We start from the raw sequence: 23,490 nt of genomic DNA on the forward strand, positions 1-23,490 counted from the left end.
GGATCATCTTCCAAAGGAATGGTCAAGTTTAAGAAGATTTGAGGCAACAAGTTTCCAACAATTTGTATTACCTTATGTGTCTAAATTTAGTTCTTAAATCTAGCTGCCTTACAGGCTCATTGATTGAACTGTCTATTCCTACCTGTCAAGAAGAGGGCATCTGTTACTTTTGTTCCTTACTGTTTGGTACAATAAGCAGAATAACATGTCCAGTCTCATCCATTTTTATGAAGCAGTGACAAAGTCACTCTTCAAAGATTTTAGCTTCTTTTTTTTTTCAGAAGTGAAAGTAAGAATTGTGTGAGATAGTTGTTCCAGGTCTCCTCTTCCTCCAGTCCCTATATTCTTTAACCATCTTTGTTCTTTCCATTGCACCACAGTGTCCAACTGTCTTTCCAGCAGCAGTTCTCCCTCTGGCGATGCATAACATTAGCCTGGATGCAACACCTCAGTGAAAATCTAGTTTTCCCATCTGGGAAAATCACACTATTATGTTGTGATTTTAAGGCTGTGTATTCCCTTGTCCTGTCTCCCTGGAGAGCTCAGAGGCAGAACCCATTCCTGAGGTTCTCACCAGGCAGTTGGCTGACCTCCAATCAATCAATGAACTGTTCGTACAACAAATCAGAGAAGCCCCCATGTTAGTCCAGCCTATGCTGACTTTAATCTCCCATTGTCTCTGTTCACCTTCAAAAGCAACAGCGCAGCTCCAGCTTGCTCTTCCTAACAGCCCTACCCCTCAGGCTGCCACAGGTACTCTATCTGCACACTGGTTCCAGCTCTTCCTTCTGAGCCAACATCACTGACTTTTGAGGGCAAAATTTGATGAAGCAGCTAGAGAGCTGCAATTGCGCAGGAATAGCATAAGCAGGCATTAAACACAGATGAGTGCCTACCCATTCAAGAAATCTTCCCATGCCATTTGCCATGAAGAAAGCACTTAATGTTATTTCTTCTTCGCATTTAATGTGACAGTGGTGAGAAAATAAAGAAGGCATAAATGTGTTGTTTCCTCCCATCTTATTTCCTTCCCTAACACCACACAGGTGCACTGGCTACGACACTAGCATAGGACAGAAAATGAGGTGGTCAGTAGCTCAAACTCTATAATAAAGAAGACTCTCCACTCCAGTCACACTTCAAAGGGGAAAAAAGCCAAAAACAACCCCTAAATTATCATAAATTTCATCCTTTTATACTCAAAAAATAGTTTAGTTGAAGAAAAAATTTTAACTGCTCCAACAAATCTGGCTGATACCCTCAAATAAAAATAATGGCTGGAGTGATGTGGTTACAAATTGTTCAGAAAGATGGACTAAACCCAAACTTACCAAATTCCCAAACAGCGACTCTCAGATAACCCTGCAGAAAATCTTCAAGAGAACGACTCAGAAATGTTGTGGATTGTACTCCATCAGTTCAAAATGCGTGCCCAGTTTCTTATTTCATTTATTCTGCCTCAGCAAGCTTTACTATTTTTCACCACAGCTGAAGTTATTGCCTTTCGAGCAGAAGTGGAGGGCTGCAGATCAGTAACTCTTAGATATAATCACAGCATTTCAATATGTTATCTCCAGCTTCCCTTGTCTGTTCCTGTCTCTCCCACACACAAAAAAAGCCCCCACAACCCCAGTCAGTCCTGCACTCCTTCAAGAACTTTTATACAGTAAATTCATTTTCACTGATATGGCAGTCTCTACAAGACCTGGACACTGTCCAGCCTTGTGAATATCCTGGTGTCAAACATTTGCTTTGCCTCATCCTTCACAGACACTGAGCATGCCTACCTTCCAATTTCATATAGACTGAGCAAGCTCAGTATTTTATACTACTAAGTCTCCAAAAAGGCTGCAGTTCTTTGACCTCACTGGCATCATACGCAGAAAAACACTGGGTATCATTTATCATCCAAAACCACCTCTGCAGCCATATGATGCTCCTTTCACTAGAAATAATCTCCTGGTACATGAAGTGAAACTGCTGTATTAGCTATTGTCAGACTACAGAAGTAAGTTACAGAAAATTGATTTGAGACCACTAGGATATTTAAACATCATGGAAAACCACATTAATTTCACAACTATTACTTTGAAAGGAAATTTTCATGCACTGCCTAGAGTTGAGGTTTTTCTGACAGCTGGTCTTGAAAGAGGGGAGGCTAATCTCTCCCTGCTGAAGGGAACTACCAGCAGTGTCCCATACATTGGCTACAGCAGATACCAAAGATACAGACAGCCATCTCAAATATCACTAAATAGCCCAGGGCACAAAGTCCCTACAGGTATACCAGCACAGGCCATTTCACTTGGGATCAATGCTTCTATGAAGCTGGAGTTCCACTAGCTGGCCAGTTTCAATCTGATCAGTAATAGCAGAGTAACCTTTGCTTCAGACAGAAGGAAACCAAGTACAAGGTTACAAGTGAAATAAACTGAAATCCAGACCACACTTATAACAGCTTTTTAGTACTTTGACTTTCCTAGTTAGGAACCTGAAAGCACCTGCCATGTGTTAGCTCAGAGAATTCAGCCTATTCAGCAACACTTTCCAAATGCCAACCCTAAAGAAACACTTTTTTTGGTTTCATCTTCATAAGTTTACTGTCCTTGCTCCATTTGTACTGAAATGTGGGAGGAAGTATTCACAGCTTTTCCAAAAGATCACTGACTTTGATATCAAAACATTTCCCTACCCATCTCATGTCCTTGGCCACAAGTCTCAAGTTTTGCACCTTTAACTAGCTCCTACCTCTCCAGATAATAAGGGTTCAAAATGTGCATTGTGTTACGTGAAATACTGCAGAATCATACATGCAAAACTATACTGTTTTTTTTTTCCTAACCAAATTTGTTATTTTATGGGTTTTCTGTAGAGACCAACATACAATACGCATTTACAGTGCAGTTGAAAGACTGTTTAGATCAAGCAGCTCACTCCTACCATTACACATGCATCCTTGCCATCACTGTCAGGGTTTACTTGATTAAAGTATACAAGTGTCATATGTGTAGATATAATTTTAACATTTAACCTATAAACGTCAAATCAAACACATACCTTGATGTGTGATGGCAAGTTACTTTGCTTAAGACATTTTTCCTTGGCTGTAGTGAGACAGGAGACTCCTGTTATATCTCTTTGCTACAGACACATGTAATCCTGGTTGTGCAATTTATTGTATGAGATTTTCAGTCTCCCTTTTATGGCAATTATTCTTCTATGTTTCAGGTCATTGATGTTGACAAGCAGATATTTGCAGAACATGGTATTTCCAACAAAGAGCTGTCTAGTACAGAAAGGGAAAGAAAAGCATAAGGTATAAAAATCAAATCTCAAATTAAATATGTTCTGCTTCCAAAGCCTCATCTAAACTTTAATTTGGCAAGTATTCTTGGAGGTGCGTGGTCCAAATGTTCAGCATGAAGTTAGTTTAGGTCAGCCCCTGACAGATCACAGTCCAGGGTTATATTTGTATAGATTGCTTTGTCTGTAATAAACAGAAATGTGTACAACTTTGCTCAAAACTTGAATCATTGTGATCTAAAAAATCTTCTATAATGTAGTGTTTTTCTGTTCGGCATTGTATAGCTATGTGTCATCCACCAGAAATGAGATGTATCAGTCAGCAGACCATCAGTAAGAACATGTAAAGATATTTGTCTAATTTGGTGCAAGTTCTGATCTTCAGAACTTCAGGAGATTTCACTCAACTTCGCACCAAGCAGAAATGACAGTATGCCCAGACAGTCTTGACAAACATAGCTAAAGAGTTTGTTCTGTTGTGAAAGTTAGTTCAGATCATTTTATTTTACAGTGAAAATTCATCTCACATTGCTGATTTTATCAAGATTTTACAATGGTAAGTCAATGTATGTCATCATCATTCATTATGCTGAATCACTAGCATCCACACAAGTAATTTCATTTTAAAGCTTTTTTAGAGATTAGCATTAAAAAAACCCTGAAGCTTAACCCATAATCCATATGTGAACTTTTTGCCTGGAGGAAAAGAGAATGAGCTTTTGCTCCACTTTCTCCACATTAGGAGAGAGCTGATTTGCCACCTAAGAAACGTGTAGGTTTTCAGCCTCCCAGACTGCCTCTCCCAAGAGGAACAGGGCTTGAGGCACACAGATTTTGGCACCACAGGCATAGAAGCACAAAACCTGGCAGCTCCTGTAGTTGCCAGACCATTTCAGAATCACTAAATTTGATTTATTCACAGATTTCAAAGCCAAAAGAAACAAAGCAATCATCTTTACTCTTTCTATGCAGAATCAAGGCCACAAACTTTTATGTAGCTGTTATTGTGCCAGATTGAATACTTTTAATTGAACTGAAACTGTTTTAAAAAATATATATTTTTCCAGTTTTGAGCCCAAGCTGATGTTTATATTCTGTTTGGAGCCAAATCAGGGTTTTCTTTTACTTTTTCATTTATATCCTGGTAGAACTAGCTGGAATAGCATCTCTCTGCTAAGCTTTGTACAAATACATAGCAAGCACAGCCTGGTCACAAGGAACTGATTGTTTAATGCACAAGACAAGGAAGGGCAGGGATGGGGGAAAAATGGAGATAGACAAGTTTACAGATGGAAAGACTAAACCACAAAGAGACTGATAGCCACATTCCAGCATCTTCCAGCCCTGTCGTAAGAACTGTGTAAACACGTGGTAACCCCTTAAAAATCTGCCTCCAAACAACTTGTCCCAGACCACTCAGGAAATCAGTTACAAAGCACAGGACATGTGAGTGCCAAAGGAATAAAACTGCCACCAAGACGAGGGCTCTGAAAGTAACTGCATAAATATCACAAGAGCCCTTCTCTGTCACAAAGTGTTCACACCCTGAAAAAGCAATTAACTAGAGAGCAGGGCAGGTATTCATAACACCTCCTGACAGCCTTTGGCATTGCTAGGTTTGGCCTCACTTTCCAGCTATGAGCAGAAATTACATATCAAAATCAGGTACAAGTAAAGTGTAGCTACGTATAGCAGGTATCAGGAAATTATTGACATATACACACACATGTATTCATGTTTTCATGTATCTGGTAAAACAATTGGCCAGTAGCCAAACTTAGAAGTTTGAGATCATTTATTACTTAAAAAACAAACAAACAAACAAAAAAAAAAAAACCACAAAAAAAAAAAAAACCATAGTGATGGTGAATGCAACTTCGATTAAGTTCAGACTTCAAGCAAAGTGTCCTTCTGTTTCTGCTACCATATACTACATGAGATGAGGAAAAGTCATGGGAAATTCTTACTTTTCTGGGGAGCATGTCAATAGTGCATACAGTACTTCCTTCCTGTGTGTTTTGTGACTGGAGAACAATCATTATCGATAAAAATACACTGGGGAATTCCAGGGTGCAAAGGGCTCTCTTACATATTTTCCAGATTAGTAGTACTTTTCTGCTCAGCCATATTAGTATCCACCTGACAGTGCACACCAGGCAAGTAACTGTGGGTGGGATCCAGCTGGCAGAGCATAAGTACCTGTGCTTTGGCAGACAAAAAGGTAACTCTGAGAACCATTAAATGCACCTCTTGCTCTCCACTGATGAGATAAATTAAGTTATGTTAGGATGATGCCTGCATTAAGCACTTACAACTAGAATCAACTAGTTCAAACGCTTTGAGTGCTCAAAAAAAAAAAGAGTTATCTCACTGGGGAAGACATGCTAGCTTCCCACACTCTCCTCAAAATTATACGGAGTTTAGCTTGGAGGCTTTTAAGCTTGGTTGAATTAGTGTAACCCATGTCCTCTGTACCATCTAGCTGTAGGACTAGACAACTTCGCTCCTTGCCAGTTTGTACTATATATGTATAAAGTGAGGAGACAGGTTTGAGTTTAGCTTTCCTCTTCTCACCCCTTAAGACAGATATTATAAACACTTCAGTCAGAAGCTGCTTCTGCTGAGAACTGTTAGAGGTTTCCTTGGAAAACTAATGAGATTTTACAAATATATTTGTGATGTTATTCATTTTACTTGATGGTTGTATACAACTTACTGGAAGCAAGTTAACAGTCTCAGTCCAGAGCTGAAAAACTACTGTCCACACTAAAAAACAGTCCAAATTTCAAATAGAAAGAAGAAAGAAAGAAAAGAAAAAACCTTAAAATCACTGAGCAGAAGAACAAACTGGCATTACTCATATTCATAGCACTATAATTTCACATGGAGCAACAGGTGACAATTTGTGCTGCAGGAATTAGGGCAGTACTATGAATAAATTGACAATTCTTGTCTCTCTGCTGCGTCACACCCCTCCCACCTTTACAGAGATCCTGTTAAATTAAGGCTAGGGGATCAGAGGGAGTGAACTCATAAAAAGGTTATCATCACATCATAGGCTTTTCTTCAGAGCTCAGGGTTGGTATTGCATGAGATCATGTATGAATAAAAACAAACCACGTAAAAGTCTTGCCAGCTGCCCCTCCCCTCCCCCCAGTTATTTCAAAGTCATTTCCTTTTAATTACGCAGCTTAGTACATGTAGGAATACAGCTTATTCTCCATGTAAATATATATTAAAAGTTTGGTCCCAATTAGATCATAGGACAAAATTTAGGCTGTAGGATTTGCCACTGATGTGTCATGAGCTTCAAGTCTACTGGCAAAACTTTTGGGTTTTTTTACAGACATAGGCTTGGGTGGGAACTCAACTCCTCGTCAAGTTGTTGCATGACTGTTTTGTGATACAGCCTGTTGCAGCCAGCAGGAAGGGAGCTGCTTGCTTTGGCATGATTGCAAGATGACTGGCACAATGGACAAGCAAGGCTGCTGGCAGTTTGCCTTAGTAAGTAAAGACACAACCTGAATTAATTCCATCATATCTAACTAGAGGTCAGTGCAGATTAAAGTATGAACCGATATATTTTAGAACCAATTTAAATACTTGTGAACTTGCATTTAATGCAGGGATGTATTATATGCCTCCAGGGAGAGAGAGACAGAGATTAAAGCATTAATTCAGAGCAAGCCTGGGATACAATCAGGGTCAAATACCCCAAGTTTTTAAGATATTAGACAAGAGACAAGATAATCTGGCATTGTGCTTGAGGCTAAGCCAACTCTTTGGGATGCCATCTGACTGGGTGGCTGGCTGGCTGATCCAGAAAGCCGCAGTCCTACATCTCCTTTGCATCAACACTGGTGCTTATCTGGTCTCACAGGGAGCTGGCCCAGACACAATGAGTCAGTGTTCACCTGTGCTGGTCTATGGGAAGTAATGGCAATGTATGAGAAATGGGACTACCCCATTCAGCATCAGGTAGCCATTACAGCAGCTTAAATGTACTGCAAGGACTTACTCAAAGTAGAATGGCAGTTCCCCATCTCACAGGTATGTTGTAAAACGTAACACAAAGATTAAGTACTCTGAGTCTCCAGTGAAGGCAGACTCCTTCTAATAATTCAAAAAGATCTTTTCCCCACTGAGAAAGCTGAAGAAAATACCAAAGTGATTCAACTATTTACATTTTGGACTCAAATAATTGTCATCCAGAGTCTTTGGTAAATACATATCCCAAGCATAAGATCTAGAAGACTCTATTCTGGGCTGCCAGAATACTCACTATGTTTCCAGAGTATTTCAGCCTGCAGAATCACCCACACAGCAAGGGGGAGGCAACATTTGGGGGTTTATAACACAGCTTTCAGATAAATAATCAGCCAACTTCTTCCTGAGCAGACTGGTTTCCAAGGTGAAGTTCAGCTACACAAGGAAAGGACTCCTACTGTTACCAGAAATTAAGCAGTATATGCCTCCTGTAAAATTCCTTGAAAAGGATGTCTGGATACGTCCATACCTAAAAGCTTTTCATCTCCACGAGGACACCAAACCAGAGCCCCAAACATCACTTGCTTCAAGCTATGAAACTTTGTTTTAGGTTTCTGAAGTTTTCAGTCATTCAAAGCCCTGATTCAACTTCACCACTGCTCCTTGGTAGGGAAGTACTCCAGTGACTCTGCTTATTGAAGTATAGAATAGACACTTTGAGTAAATTCTGGGGGATGGGAAGGGAAGGTCAGTGGAAAGTGATATGACAGTCCTTGCTCATAAACCAAAATTACTGAGGTTATTAACACTAGAGCAGACTATGAAGAACTACTAGAAAGGCTAATAAACTGGACAGCATAAAATTAAGTTTGCTATAGATAAGGTCATGAAGAGGTGTTTTCAGAGGAGCAATTTACAATTACTCATACACATTGATTTCTAAACTAGTTGTAGCTTCTTAGAAAACATTTAAGCATGATCAGCAGTTTAACAAGGATGTTTGCTCAATGTGCCAAAATGTAAATAAGATACTGGTCTGTACTGAGAAGCAGATGAAAATATGGTAAAATATTGCAGAGCCAATGCATATATACATTTTCCATTAGTATATGACCTCACCTTTATTCTGGAATTCAGTTTCTGAAAAAAAACTTATCTCTTCCTGAAAATACACAGTTGATGGAGATGAACTGAAAAGAATTCAAGAGAGCAAGAGATGAGAGGAAAAGGCTTCCATAGAAGAAGATATTACAAAGATAGAAGGTCAAATTAAACTAAACTTTTTGTGGTAGCAGCAGAGTATGGGAAGTCAGGAAAGTAATGCTATTGAAATAGCTCTTCTCTTCAATCATGTAAGATAACTTACAATCCTATGCAGTATTTTGTAGGAGAAGGGATGGGAGAGCCTACAGTTCAGACAGATCCATACTTATTCTTTTACAAATTTTTTTGCAAGTACACACCATATTTTGTGGTGCAGAAGTTTGATGTACTGCAGCTGGCATCACCATAGAGGTCAGCTCTTCAGACAGGAGGGCATCCTTTAGAGACCATCAGGTTAGGTTTACAGACTGGCTGTTCTGTCCAAAAATACAGTCTTTTGGCTTTTACAGGAACATGATTTATATCATAGAATCATAAAGTGGTTTGGGTTGGAAGGGGCCTTAAAGATCACCTAGTTCCAACCCCCCCTGCCATGGGCAGGGACACCTTCCACTAGATCAGGTTGCTCAAAGTCCCGTCCAACCTGGCCTTAAACACTTTCAGGAGAAGGCATCCACCTCTGGGCAAGCTGTTCCAGTGTCTCACCACCCTCACCATAAAGAATTTCTTCCTTTCATCTAATCTAAATCTGCCCTCTTTTAGTTTAAAACCATTACCCCTCACCCTATCACTACCCTCCCTGATACAGAGTCCCTCCCCACCTTTCCTGTAGCCCCCTTTAAGTACTGGAAGGCCACTATAAGGTCTCCCCGGAGCCTTCTCTTCTCCAGGGTGAACAACCCCAGCTCAGCCTTTCCTCACAGCAGAGGTGTTCAAGCCTTCCGTTAATTTTTGTGGCCTTCCTCTGGACCTGCTCCAACAGGTCCATGTCTTTCCTGTGCTGATGATTCCAGAGCTGGATGCAGCACTCCAGGTGGGGTCTCACAAGAGTGGAATAGAGGGGCAGAATCACCTTTCTTGACCTGCTGGTCATGCTTTTTTTGATGCAGCACAGGATACAGTTGTCTTTCTGGGCTGCAAATGCACATTGCCAGGTCATGTTGAGCTTCTTGTCAACTGTTCTGCATTTCTGCAACCATTTCTGCATTGTATGTGCTTTTGGTGTTTCTTCCACCTATTTTGTGTTCATATTTCAACTTCCCTGCAGGGACTTATGCCAAAGTTTACAGTAGCATAAACATATGTAGTTTCTCAAGGAGCTTGAGTTTATCTGTTGTGGAAAATAGAGAAAAAAGGTATCCAACTTCAGAAGCAGCGAATTTCAAAGTTTTTAGATCCCTTGGATAGCCTTCATAGAAATCTGTCAGAGACTGTCCACCAAACACAAATATTCCTGGCCACAGGCCGAAAATCACTACAGTAAAGAGTTAAAAGGAAGTTTAATAACAAAGAAATGTGCAATTGAACCCAATTAGCCATTCTCATAATAAGGGGAGAAAGAGGGGGAAGAGAGACAGCACATTTTAAACCAAACATTTAAATGCTCAATAAGTCTTCTATTGCAACATATAATTAGCCTGTTGAACACATTCCCACAGGATATTGTTTTACTATATAGTTTAGTGAATACGACTGTAGGTATTCCTTGTTTTTAATGTACCCAAGGTAAATTCTATGGCTTCTAGCATGACAATAACCAGCTTGTACTTGTGTTGTAAATCCCATTGTATATCTCCCACCCAACACAGACACTGTGCAACTGGTTTCAGTGTGTAAGTTCAGCATGGGAGCATTTCATATTAACCATGGTCAAATACATGGTTTTGGGCTAGGGAAAGTGTTGCCAGTGTGGAGATTTGCACCTCCGAAGATGTACCTAGTACGAGTGATCCCCTCCCTCCTTCCCTCCCTCTCTCACTTACTCAGGAGGATGCCTATTGCCATTCCATGCTAAAGCCAGTCAAAGACTCTTTCCAAGCTGTTAAGATTTTGACCTGTCTCCTTAAAAAAAGGAATCTATATCAAAGAAGAGGTGTTATTAGCTGAGTGGTAATAACAGGTGAGAAGAGAACAAGAACTGTTTCTTTCTTGTCTTTCATTTAAATGTTTCTATTTTTAAACCATAAAGGGAAGTGGTTCATGGTCAGTCAGCATGAGAGGTCTTGCCTCCACGGAGGTCTTACCTCCATTTAGCCTAGAGATAATACCTTTCAAGGATTCTTTTAATAGAGAATGAATATTTTAAAGTTCAGAAGTGTATCTGTTCTTTAAACTCTGCATTTCTGATTTCTAATAGCTGCCTTGTTAGCAGGGAGGACTGTTATGCAGTGTTCAGCATTCTATTGCATGCTCCTGATCCCCAACTCACAAAGCTAGGGACCAGTCCAACTGCTGTACGTGTGGAGTATTTCAATTCATATAGTGCTTCAGTAAAACCAAACCAAACAAACAACAAAAATACCCAAACCCCACACAATGTCTGCACACACACAACTACATTGGCTTATTTCACAAAAGAAAAAAAGACAGAGTGGTTGATTTAAAATTGTAAGAGGTTCACCATTATTTATGCTCTCAGGAAAGGCAATCACCAGCACTTAGCAAGGGCTGTGCCTTTCTCCACACATCCCAAACCACCCTAGGGTACAATATCGTGAAATTCAAAATGTACATGGGTTCTGCACTTTCTCCAGAGGCACCTGGCACTAGCTATGGCCAAAAAGAGAGCATCAGACTGCAGCATTAGTGCTAGGTAAAAAACTACTCTCATATTTCAGCCTTTCCAAAGTATTTTAAACCAAACCAGCAAAAGATACTTGAAAGAAAAAAAGGAAACTCACCATTCTGGAAACCAAGAACTTTATCCTAGATCCAAATTATATCGTTGCTTGAGACATCAGCACTGTTGAAGAAGCACTTATTCTTGCTCCAGCTTTGAAAAACTTCAGCGTGCTCAGGATTCGGGTAGGTGCTGGGAGCACACCTGGTGCGCCTCTCTCTTAGGGGTGCTGAGCAATGCCTGCTGGAATGTGCAGTCTAGCAGGTACCTGGCACCACTTGTTCAAACAGACAGGAGGGAGCGAAAGAACTACATTACCCATAATTGTCTTCAGCTGGTTTATGATTACACCTGAAACCAGGAGAGGTGGTGTGGGAGTTTCGCCTTAGGGAGGAGAGACAGGCATGCAGAGGAGAGAAGGAAGTGTGTGCTCCTTGTGTGCCACTGGAAGAATTAGGGTTTTCTACTTTCACACGCCATGTTGCAGATATATTGAATTTCTGGAAGGGGAACAAAGGATGGCCTTCTGATAAAGGTCAAGGTTAGAAATAATTTGATTTACAGCCAATGAATACAGTGACAAGAATCTCGTGAACCTGTATGACCGGTTTGGGCATCTCTGTGCAAGTGAGAGAATCAGACAACTGGGTATGAGGAAGCAAGTGAAGGAGGGGTGTCAATAGCCTGAGAAGACATTTACAGAGGAGGGAAAGCAGAGACATTTGGGAAGGTGGCAGGGAAAGAGTTCCTTTTTGGCCCGATAAGCCTGAGGAAATAACAAGTTTTCCCAGATGTTATATTGTAGGTGTTTTTCTCAGTGATTTCAGCATTTCATAGCATAAAGTTGATAGAGATTAGAGAGACAAAGATTATAGCCACAGAGAGATAAGATAAATGGTCTTTGCACCAGGAGTGTCATGGGGAGTTGGAAAAGAGATGATTTGCCTGTCCCGTTGTTATTTGCTACCTGTGTTTTTGTGGCATTTAGAACTCACAGCTGAAGCTCCCCTTTGATGAGAAGAGGCTTCACAGGCTTTCTAAGCCTTCCTCCAAAAAGGTGAAGTATAAATCAAACAGGTTAAAAAAAGGGAGGAAGGTAGAATCCAGGTTGTTTATGGAGGAGATAGTATAAAATATTGGTGGGCAATTTCCCCCAAATAAGCTATCTGCCAAAATAAGTGTTTGTGTTTGACCAGGGCTGGTAAGCAAAGTGGGGTGAAACTCAGCAAATAGTTTCATATGGACAAAAAATGAAGTTGAAATGGTACCGATGCCATTTCAACTAAATATCTGTTATTATCAACTATCACCATTCAGTTCCTTCAGAGAACTAAATGCTTTCCCTCCCCTTCCACAATCCAGAAAACAGCCATTCCCACCTGATCACGGGGGTGGGAATCTCTTCTATTTTGTATAATAAAGTAAGGCATTGACTGTGACAAAGATGAAAAAAGAGATGTCTCATCTACAAATGCTTTAATCAACCAGATATATTGTTGAGAGAGCTCTGTCCTGCTGTCAGAAGCAGGAGGTTAGAGTAACACAGCATGGTTATTCAGTTCATACTAAAACTACCTGTTACAGAAAAATTAGGTCACTTCTACTCCCACTGCCTCTCTAAAGGTGTAGTTTAGAAATTAAAGATCTGGAAATAGAAAATGTAGGATAGATAAAGCCCTGTCAGATACCAGGAGGGGAAGGGAAACATTTGCAGAGACCTGTGGTTACTTACTTGGAGTTATTAAGAAAGCAAATATTTAATTTTCGTTATATATATATTTCATTTTCCTTTTTTTTTTTTTTGAAGTAGTTACTGTCTATCATGTGTCTCTAATATTAATGATGACACCTCAAACTAGTTGAAACTCACTGTTATACTAAATTAATTTAATAATAAATTAAGATCTTGGTATCTTAAACTCTAAATATCAATCCCTTTTCTGTCATCTCAGACTACTCCTTAAAATTTCCATTTAGATAAGATACTTTTCCCCAGACTTCATTTCTCTGAATGGACCATTACCTCATAGCAGAAATGTTGGTTCCCAGTATAAGTATTTTCACAGACAGATGTTTTTGACAGTCCATTCTTTAGATTCAAATAATAATTTTTAAAAATAGTAGTGGTATTTTACCTTAAGCAGAAAGACTTTAAGTCTCTAGGCTGATGATTTTTAGCATCCTTTTTTATAGGGATGAATCAAACCTCAATCAATCTAATATGTTTCTCAACAATTTCTCAGATGGAAAATCACTGTAGAGAATATTTGTACACATAGCTTAGTGGGATCCTGCAGGTGGGACCCTGCTGACCCACGTAAAGCATCTACAGGATTTCAGTTCAACTCTGGGCCTCAGAAAAGGACTTGAGTATTAACATAGTCTGTCTGGGGTTTCTGTACAAGGGTGACCAATTATTACTTCCCACATTTTTATTAAAGTCTGCCACTTCTGTCTTGTTGCATAATGGAGTTTACCTTGAAGGCATCTAAAACAGGTGTTTAAAAGACAGTGCTGCATACTCTGCTACCTCTACAAAACCAGATCTGATCAGTCAGCTTCCATGTCCAGACTCTGCTGAAACCCAGACTCTGCAACAACTTTTCTTTGAACATCATTTGATGAGACACTGTGGTTTTCTGCAGTTTGAATCATTTTCAAAACGGAGTCTTCCAGAAAGCAAATTTAGACTGTTAGACCTTATGAATGCTAAGTAGTATGTGGACAGTTAATAAGCCATTCACGTGTTTAATTAACTGCACTGTTTGCATACAGGGGAAACCCACATGCTGTATGCACAGACAAAAGCAATAGCAGATGCTCACAGGCTCATTTGGCAATATATTTTTCACATTTTTTGTTTGCTAAGCTCAATACACTTCTCATATATTTCTGTCCTTGAAATCAATGGAATCTGGGGAGGACAGAAGCAGGATCTATGAGGTTAAATTTTGAGATGGCAAGTTTGGAAGCTGGGACTGCATGTATGTAGGAAGCCCTAGGTGAAAGCTGGACATGATAGGTCAGTCCACATGAACACAGCAACTGGTGTAGTGAGAGCAGAAGAGCTGGTCTGCAGCAACTAGGGCTGCCAACTCCAGGGCACAAGCAACATCACGGGATACTAACCTCATTTTGGAAGTGGGTGAATGCTGCCAAGCCACATCCTTTGGCTTTTGCAACCTTACTGGTAGTGGTTGGCAAGATCCTGGAAATCTTGGGAGTGTAAACAGTCACATTCTGGCTTGACATAACATAACATATATAAGAAATGACAGCCACTTCTTCACTTTTCATTTGATTACAGTATGTGCTTTCCACTTCACTGATTTTTTCCTTTTTGTTTGTTTGTTTAAATAACTACATATTTTGACAGCTAAACCTAGCTATGATTGCAGGGTCAAAGGGCTCACTTAGGTTGTGTCTGTAAACATTATTTGCCTGCAACAGATTGAATAGCCAGGGCACAAAGTAGCAAATCTTTTTGGACCCAATCTCAGTTTTGCTGCAGTTCTCGTCAGAAGAATGACAAACACCAAGGCTTCAGTGTATATTACATATTGTTCTCATCCCATTTGTCCAGTTGTTCCTAAAGCTCATGAGAAAATATGAGAAAATATGACCCCCTGCCCATCAAACCATTAGTGGAGGGACACCATAAACCCTAGGCTACATGACAGTTACCTGTACAATTATTTCCAGTTAAAATTAGCTGTGGCTACTACACCATGGTTTATGCATGCATGTGCGAGGGGATACAAAGGTACAATGTCAGGCCATTCTGGATATAAAAAGCCACTCAGACATGGTCAAATATTTTTTTTTTCTCTTCCCCACTCCCCAACAGTGGAAAAAAAATTCCATGGCAGAGAATATTCTGGCCAAAGATGTTTACACATAGGGTAGCATCTTGAATATACCTCCCAATGAACTAACATTTAATAACCAAGAGAGGTGGGGGGGTGAAAACTGGGTTTCTGTCAGGTCTATGGTAGAAAATGTTTAATAGTATAGTTATGCTGGCAAAAACGGTTTTGGCTTGTTTTATTGATTTTAGAACCCTGAGTATAAGCTATACCAGCAAAAGCACTTCTTTTGCCAGTTCTGTGGCCATATTAGGGCTGTTGCCAGTATCAAATGTCGCCAGAAATCACATTCCTAGGGGACATTACTTATGCTAACAAAAGTTTCTAATACAAAGCAGGCTTTACAAACACTAATGAATACTACACCCAGGCAGGCAAAAACACCTTTCCTGATAAATACTGAACCAAAGCTATCAGAAAGCTTTTACCCGCTTTCTGAATGGCAGGATACAGTCTGGGCAATGTTAAACATCAGAAAAACAACTCTCAAAGGATATTTATCCTCAGAGGGCTATCTCTTAGACTTTAGTCAAGGTGAAGACTTGGTTTAAAAAAATATCTGTGGCCCTGCATTTTAATGAACACATAGAACTTGTGGCAACAGTACCATATTGTGGGAAACTACAGCCAAAGTCTGCAGCAAAAATATGTACTGAAACTGCAGAAGGCAATAGACCAAAGTGAAACACATGGTGCAGCATGAAAGTTAGTAAGGAAGATGTTACATTGAACAGCAGAAGCTATATCTGTATTTAGTATATCTGCTTGCACTCTGAAAAAAAGAAAAAATTGCAATCAGTTCTCCATGGTGAGATGGACAAAGAACTGAAATTTTTTATTTCTAATGAAGAGAAAAGTTTAAAAAGAATCATTCAATTGAAACATTAATATTAAAAGGTAGCTGGCAAATTGGACTGAAGAATATCAGGGCAAGAACATATGATGAATGGTGAACATATGGTTGCCAAAAGGGACTTGGAGGAAGAGCTCTGAAAGTGGTAAAGGTCTCCTTCTCTCTTGAAATAGCAAGTGGGTTGGAACTTGTGCCCTAGGGAAGCACTCACAAGATGTCTTTTGTGCCATGAAAGCATTTGTTTCCTCTCTGTAACTAAAGCTGTTTAGCTTGGTTAGTTGCTGGATTATTTTATGCAGAGTGTGTTCATTAAACAAACACTTTCTTTTTGTGTTTACACCATTTTCACTCTGTTGCTAGCAAAACTCTCCCACAGCTGAATCCACTGCGCTCTGCAGGGAAGGTTCGCTTACTCCATTCCCACAGAGAAAAGGCACCAAGTGACCTGAAAAGAAGAAAAACAAACTTGGCTTGAGCATGTAAGCCTACCATCTTGGTCAATAAGAGACAGACAAAGATGCCCATGGCCCAAGCAGTGTTTTGCAGAGACCCATCCTAGAGAAGGGATTGCAGTGGATGCCTCCAGACACGAGGCAGAAGCAGCAGTAGACAACAGGGCCAAACAGCACTTACTTTTGCAGCATAGACTGGGCAAAAGAATAACATCTGTCAGGTTAAGAAAACCCTATTTTCATCTTAGTTCCCCATTAAATACCATGGACTCATTAAAGATGGATTGCTTCACTTACATTGCATGTCACTAAGGAAAATGTTACATGTGACAGTAAAAAAAAAAAAATCGCAGGCAGGAGCAACAATGCAAAAGAAAAGAGTCCAGGCCAAAAAGTTCATGTCTTAAAGAGTAATGAGCATCAAGGCAAGAAAAATACTGTTCCATCTCAGAAGATTTTCTTATATTGTGTTTCCAGAAATGATTAACACACTGGACTGAGCAACACGTGGGTAGAGAATAACTGATTACTATAGATGAAGCAAACAAGATTTTTCTGATGTTGTTGTTAGCCTGATTTCCTCAAGAAACAAGGTCTATACAATCATGCTGTGTCTGTCTAAGACTCCAACTGATCCTCCTCACCACTAGCTTGTGAATCCATTAGCCAGTTAGGTTTAATGCAGGGACAGAAATCTCAGATTTGGTAGAATGCTGCAAGTTTCATTAAAAGGCTCATCCAAGTAAAAGAGAAAGCTGATGATCTCTGTGGAGGAAAGGTTACTATATTATTAGACCTCAGAGAATCACACAGAAAACAACAAATGAAAGAGGAACTGCTATCCAAGCACAAAATCCAGAGAAGGTTTCCTCTTTTGACAGTTAAAAATCCAGTTCAAAACACAAATTCATGAAAAATTCAGCTCCAGAAGTTCCTCTTCCTCATAGGAATACATTTTTATTTTTCTATTGGTTAGTCAATCTCCATACAGGAAAAAAATAAGATACTTATGTGTATTTATACAACATAGACATAAAGAATCAGAATCTGATCTCATTGTAGATCCCAAGCAGCTCTGCTGAATTAAGTAGTAGGTGGCTAGCTTTGACCATATAGGTTGTCAACACGGACCAGTTTTTCTGCAATGAGTACATTAAGAACTTGAAAATCTGGCCATGGGTGCCTCACTGGGAGTCAGGAGATACAGACACTTTTGAAAGTCAAGTCTTTGTTTAGGTGCCTATATGGAAAGCAGGTGCTTCTGAAAATCAGATCTGAGCTACCAGGGTAAGACCTGAAAAATGTATTCTAACACCATTAGAAACTTAAAACTGCTTGTCTCCATGTTAGACAGGGGTTGAATACTGGCATAAATAATAGGAGTTTCATGTTATGCCATTTAAAGCTGAAAGTATTTACTAGCTGTTGTTTCTTCCTTTTACTTCAGATTGATAAAAATGCAATTTTGGAAAGGTTCAAACACATTAAATTTTTTGTTATACCTTCTTACCAACTCGAACAATTATTTGCTAAATATCTATCAATTACAGCATAGTTAGAACTTTTTACCTATAAACCAACTGTTCATCCCTTTAACACAGATTGTATCTCCATTAATATAGGACCTAATAAGTCCTGAAAACCTGGGGCCACAAATTCAGTGTTTTCTTCATTATAAAGTGAGGGTTTGGGTTTTTTTCCTCCAGTTGAGAACATTTCCTCAGTTTAGTAGAAAATATTTTTCCTATTTTAAGTTTAATAATGCTTTAGCCTGTATTTAATGATAAACCCAAATGTAACTGATTTGCTGAACTGTGGTCTAAAATGTAGCTAAATAGCAAGTCAGCAGCAAAGCTGTGAATGGAGCTAAAGGGTGGCTTCTAGTCCCTTCTCACAATCACCTGGCATCCTTTATCACAACATGTTTTTGATCCCTGGGACATTTCCTTGAAATGCAGTTTATTACAATAAGCCAGATGACTGCATATTTCTTCAATAACTGAAGCAATAGTCTACTACATTTTTTACCTATCATACCCAGTACTTCTTTTCTAATACCTTAAGTATTCATTAGTCATATTTACTGTGTGGTATATCAGATAAAGAAGTGTAAAGATTTCCTCTCAAATGTTGTGTACATCTAGAAATAGGAGTCAGTGTTTGGATAATGTCTGTAGCATGAAAAACAATTTATCTGTAATACTATCATGGAATTGTATAAGAGACCTGGACTGACGAGGTTTTATTCATCAATTACTTGTACATAATTTTTGTAGATTAAAAATGTACAGGTTTTGGTTGCATTTTTCATCTATTTCCCTTAGATACTTTGATCATATTTTTTTTATAGCAACTCTAATCAGTTAAATTCTACTATGCCTTTATCACAGATTTGACATACAAAACTGTAGATCTGAGCTCTCACTTTCTGTGTACTCATTACCTGGAAAAAGGCACCCTGTTTCTCACTGCCAGTACATCAAGCAAGGGAAAAATCTTATAACAATGCAAAGAAAAAAAACACACCACTGATAAAGAAACTATTCAGCTATGTAATCACTCAGGTGTTCAATTAGGCTTCTGAGTCAGCAAAACATCAGTTAGTCCTGTTGTTGTTGATGTAATTCAGATGCATATTTAACCGTGTATTTTGGTGTTTTGCTCTTTAGGAACAGTATTATCATACTTACATTGCATATGTATACGTTTTTTTCTGAGCTGGAATCTAAGCTCTGCAGTACGTATCTCTCAGCTCCACAAGCAACTGATACTAACCAGACGCTGTCACCATCCTGATAATACTGTCTCACCTTTTAATAAGTGAAATGTAACTTTCCAAAAGCTCTACAAACACCCGCTTGATCTGCAAAACACTTTTTCTGGAACTGAAATATTTTTTCTATAAAAAGAAAATTCTGGTGCACTAGAAGCACATCACACTTCCCCCTAATGCAGACCAATCCCACTCTTTCAGAAAAGGCCTGGCATTATCATCCTTGCAAGGGAAACACAGGACCTGGCTTTAATTCCCAAATGACCTCACATGGCCAATCTGAAGCACACATAATGGCCCTGAGACCTTCTTAGACAGTCTTTAACGTTGCCTACCAAAAGGGAAGATAATTTCTGGCTGCCTTAGGAGCAATAGGGCCGGAACCCAAGAGCATTTCAGCTGAAGCGCCACTCCCAGACCTGGGCAGCTCTGGGAACAGCTGCTGTCAGCTCTGGGCCCATGGTACTTAAAAGAGATCCTCTTATTCAGTAATACCACCAATTGCCTCTGATTGCTGCAATGAGTGTAATTAATGCTTGTGCTACCAGAGCAAATGTGCAATTGTACAGCAGCCCTCCACCCTCTGCCGGCATTCCCAGCCATTGCCCGCAGTGTATGAGGCAGCAGCTGTTGAGCACTTCCTGCTTGTGCCAGCATTTTTTGCATTGTGGCTAGTAATGAGGCAATAATAGTAGTATAAAACAATATTCTGACCTCATTTTCCATTAATATCATGTTTCTCTTTGTTTTAAGTTTTCTCTTTTAAGGCTTTCAGAGGTTCCGACTAAAAATGATTTGCCAGCTTAGAGAAAACCTGCAAGGTGTAATAAATAGTATGATTTAAGTACAGCGTATGCTGAGAATGCAGTTATAAAAAAGAAATAATGCCACATCTTCAGCTGCTATTAATCAGAACTACTCTGCTGAAGTGAAGGGAGTAATTCCAGTTTACATCCTCTCAGGATCTGATTCCTATGTTTACCACCAAAGCTGTTAAACACGGAACATCGCTTCAGCACGCTAGGTCCCTGTTAACTGAAAGCTGTGGAAATAGGAGCTTATTTGCTTTCAAGGCCTTTATGGGACCTGTTCTGGAAGGCAGGTTCCTGCAATGCACTGAATATCTTCAGTGCTGACTGGCTCAAGGGAGTGCTCACTCAGAAATCTTGCAAGGTTTGTTCCTGTTGCCTTCATTTTGAATTTAATGATTTATCTTTGTTGACACCTACAGGAGCAGGATAAGATCAAATAAAAAACTGCTTTAAACTTCATAAACGACATGGGTGGTTTCAGGAAACATTTACCAGCAAAATAATACAACCAGCGTTTAACCTGGCATCTTCGAGTGTTGTACACAATTCTCTTTGGCTTTTAAAACAAATGCAGTGAGGAAGCTGTGATTATTCAGGGATCACGAAATTGCAGTTCTGCACCAAAGCTGATTGTGGTGTTAAAACAGCTGTGACTTCGCTGACTTCAGACAACTTTGAGTTTAGACCAGCAGTGACACTGCCCTGTGGGTGGAAGTTCAAGTAGGAACTGCAAATTAAAAGGGCTGTAAAGCCATCTCAAAATGTAACAAAAAAACCCAGATGCATTTCAGTAAACACACACAAAAAAGTTAATCAGTCTATGGAGTAAGATGGTTTCGAATAACAGTTTGGATTGCAGAGGATTCGAGAGGGTTCCCTTTGCATGCATTTCTTGCTGCAAGCCAAGTTCAAAAACATACATAAATTGGACAGTGAGGCTGGCATGCTTCAGTAAAACTTCTATAGTAATGCAAATGCAAAAACGTATAAGAAGTGTTCATGAATACTTGCCCATATGAAAATCTATATTTTTGCTTCCATATTATTAGCTACTCTTTTCATTGGCTTAGTTTACTGGCATTTTGGACTTCATTTCTACATAAAGAAATGCTTTTTGGAATAGGGGCTCATTATCTCACTTTATTAATAGTGGACAAATTTAGTCATAGTAAAATACTATTCATTAAAACATTAACCTTTTAAATATGAGGGGCAAGAACAACTTTGAATCTGAAAAAAGTCCAGAGTGATATTTCCAATGAGTGTCTTGAAATGAATTCTTCAGCAACATCTGCAAGCTGTAAGTCATGCTTTTTTTCCCCTCATAAACATGTAAAATCATGTACAAGTTCAGTAATGATTGTTAAATTGTGGATAAAAGCCACAGTTCATTATAATAAAGAGAGTACTTAAATACATCCACAAACAGCATTCATTATCAGTGCCACTGGGCCTGTTGTTACTGTCTTCACTGCCTTTGAAAACAGAGAGTATTGGTGTTTGGTTGAAGAAATATACATATTTCTGATCCGACTTTAACAATCTTATTGTGAGCTGACACTGTCTTGCAATAGATATGACCTGTCAGGTCTCACACACTGAGAGGGAGGCTCACGCATGTGGCTCCAGTCTCCTGCTCCTCTGTAGCTTGGGCCATATCTCATGCACTGACCACGCAGCACCTTCACCCTGGTTCCTTTACTGCTGTTTATTTGCTGACCAGCTGCACCTGGAGCATTCAATTACAGAGTAGGGGAGTGTGCTGGGTGAGTGCTAAAGATGATGAGAAAGCAAGTGGTAGCTAATAGTTGCCCCACATAGAAGGACTTCTTCCAGGACTCATTTCTCTGGTTAAAACAGTGCTACTTCCATGCCAGCCCTTTCAACTCAGGTCTCAACCTCACATCCCCCTTTCCATCATCCAGCATCTCCCTCATGCATTGAAGCAGATGAATCTTGAAAGTAAACATACTAATAAAGTTGGAAAATCAGTCAATCATAGTTGCAATTAGAGCCATTCATCCAAAGCATGTATGTTTCTATTAAGGTTGACATCATTATGAATTTCCAGATCTTATATAACTGGTGACTCTTCTGTTCAAAGTTTGATTGAGTGCTGGACATTGGGAAATGTATCTATGAGCCAATGAAAAAGTCATAAAATACTTTGATCAATTTGAGTGTCTAGTTTTATTTGTCAGCCACGCTTTCTTTGGAACTTTTCTCTTCCTTGGAATCTCAGGCACCTCCAAGAATTTCTAATTTCACATCTTTTTGGTGGATTTGTCCTAGAATATAACCCTTGGCAAATCATTCCTGCCAAAATGTCTGTGGCGGTTCAGAAATTACACCCTTCACAGATTTTTATTCTTTCTTCTCTGCCAAGGATCCTGTAGCTAGAGCTCTTCTAGCATAACATATCAGGTGAGTGCTCCTCATTGCATACATAATCTGAAACCGTACCATGAAAAACCTCTTACTGCAGCCCCACTGTGTCATTTGAATTACAAGGTGCTGATCTTTGCTTGATATCTTATTTCTAGATATCAGCAATGTGAGTGGACAGAAATGAGATTTACCTTCTTTTGCTTCAACTTGCATTGGATAGGTCTACCCTCTTTGGAATTTTTCCATGTAACTATATGAAAGAGGGTGATTTTTAAAAATCACAATACTTTGTAATCAATTCAAACGATCATTTTAAATTCTTTCCTTGCATGTCTCCCAGTTTTCCTATTGCAACATGTTCTAGTCAGTTCAAAAATTAAAACCAGTGCTCCTTCACACATATGTTATCCTTTTGGTCAAATTCCTTATGATGTCATCATGACTCTTCATTTGGCCTGAAAAATAACATCTAATTTGTGTCATGTAAATTAAATTCAATAGTTTGGTAAACAACTACATGGATGTCACATAAAATAGTAGTATTTTTACAGTCTGAAGTCATGCCAAATTCCAAACATTGTAATGAGCAAACGGAGCCCTTGCCAACTCCATTTTGCTACATATGGTATTAAGCTTTCCATAGTATTGGAATCCTTGCAGAAGTTTCCATGACAGTTGTTAAGCCTCAGGACCAAATAAAATATTGTAACTTTACCATTACAACTACTTCTCCACATTGAGTAATCTTGTGGACTCTATATGAACCTTCTGTCATTATCCATGTATGCTTGAATAGAGTCAGTTGCTTTTTCATGGGGAAGTTTGCTGTTTCATCAACCATAATTGGATACTGTTTACTAGAAACCATTGCGAAAATAGCCCTCAGACTTAAGATCCATGATTTCTGTTATCTCATTTTCAGTAACTGGAATTGTGCATTTGTTTTGACCCTTTTCCAGTTGTTGTAAAGTACCAGGATCACATCTGCTTGCAAAAACTAGTTGAATCAAGTTGCACTCGACTTCTGAGAGGCAGGCATGTCTTCAGCTTATTCAGTACAGTGACCTTGTGGTGAAAATCTTTGTCTTGCAAGATTATGAATACGATTTAGAA

At 39.3% G+C, this 23,490-nt stretch overlaps 1 protein-coding gene across 1 annotated transcript in view; it reads right to left on the reverse strand.

Moving 5' to 3' along the window:
- Positions 1 to 23,245, reverse strand: part of MACC1 (MET transcriptional regulator MACC1) — a 48,316-nt gene extending 25,071 nt beyond the window's left edge. The window contains exon 1 of the mRNA XM_074815023.1: positions 23,093 to 23,245. Coding sequence (XP_074671124.1) covers positions 23,093 to 23,245 — 153 coding nt within the window. The remainder of the gene's footprint in view (positions 1 to 23,092) is intronic.
- Between the last annotated feature and the right edge of the window lie 245 nt (positions 23,246 to 23,490).

Source organism: Strix aluco, chromosome 1, assembly GCF_031877795.1.
Source record: "Strix aluco isolate bStrAlu1 chromosome 1, bStrAlu1.hap1, whole genome shotgun sequence".
Lineage (NCBI taxonomy): Eukaryota > Metazoa > Chordata > Aves > Strigiformes > Strigidae > Strix > Strix aluco.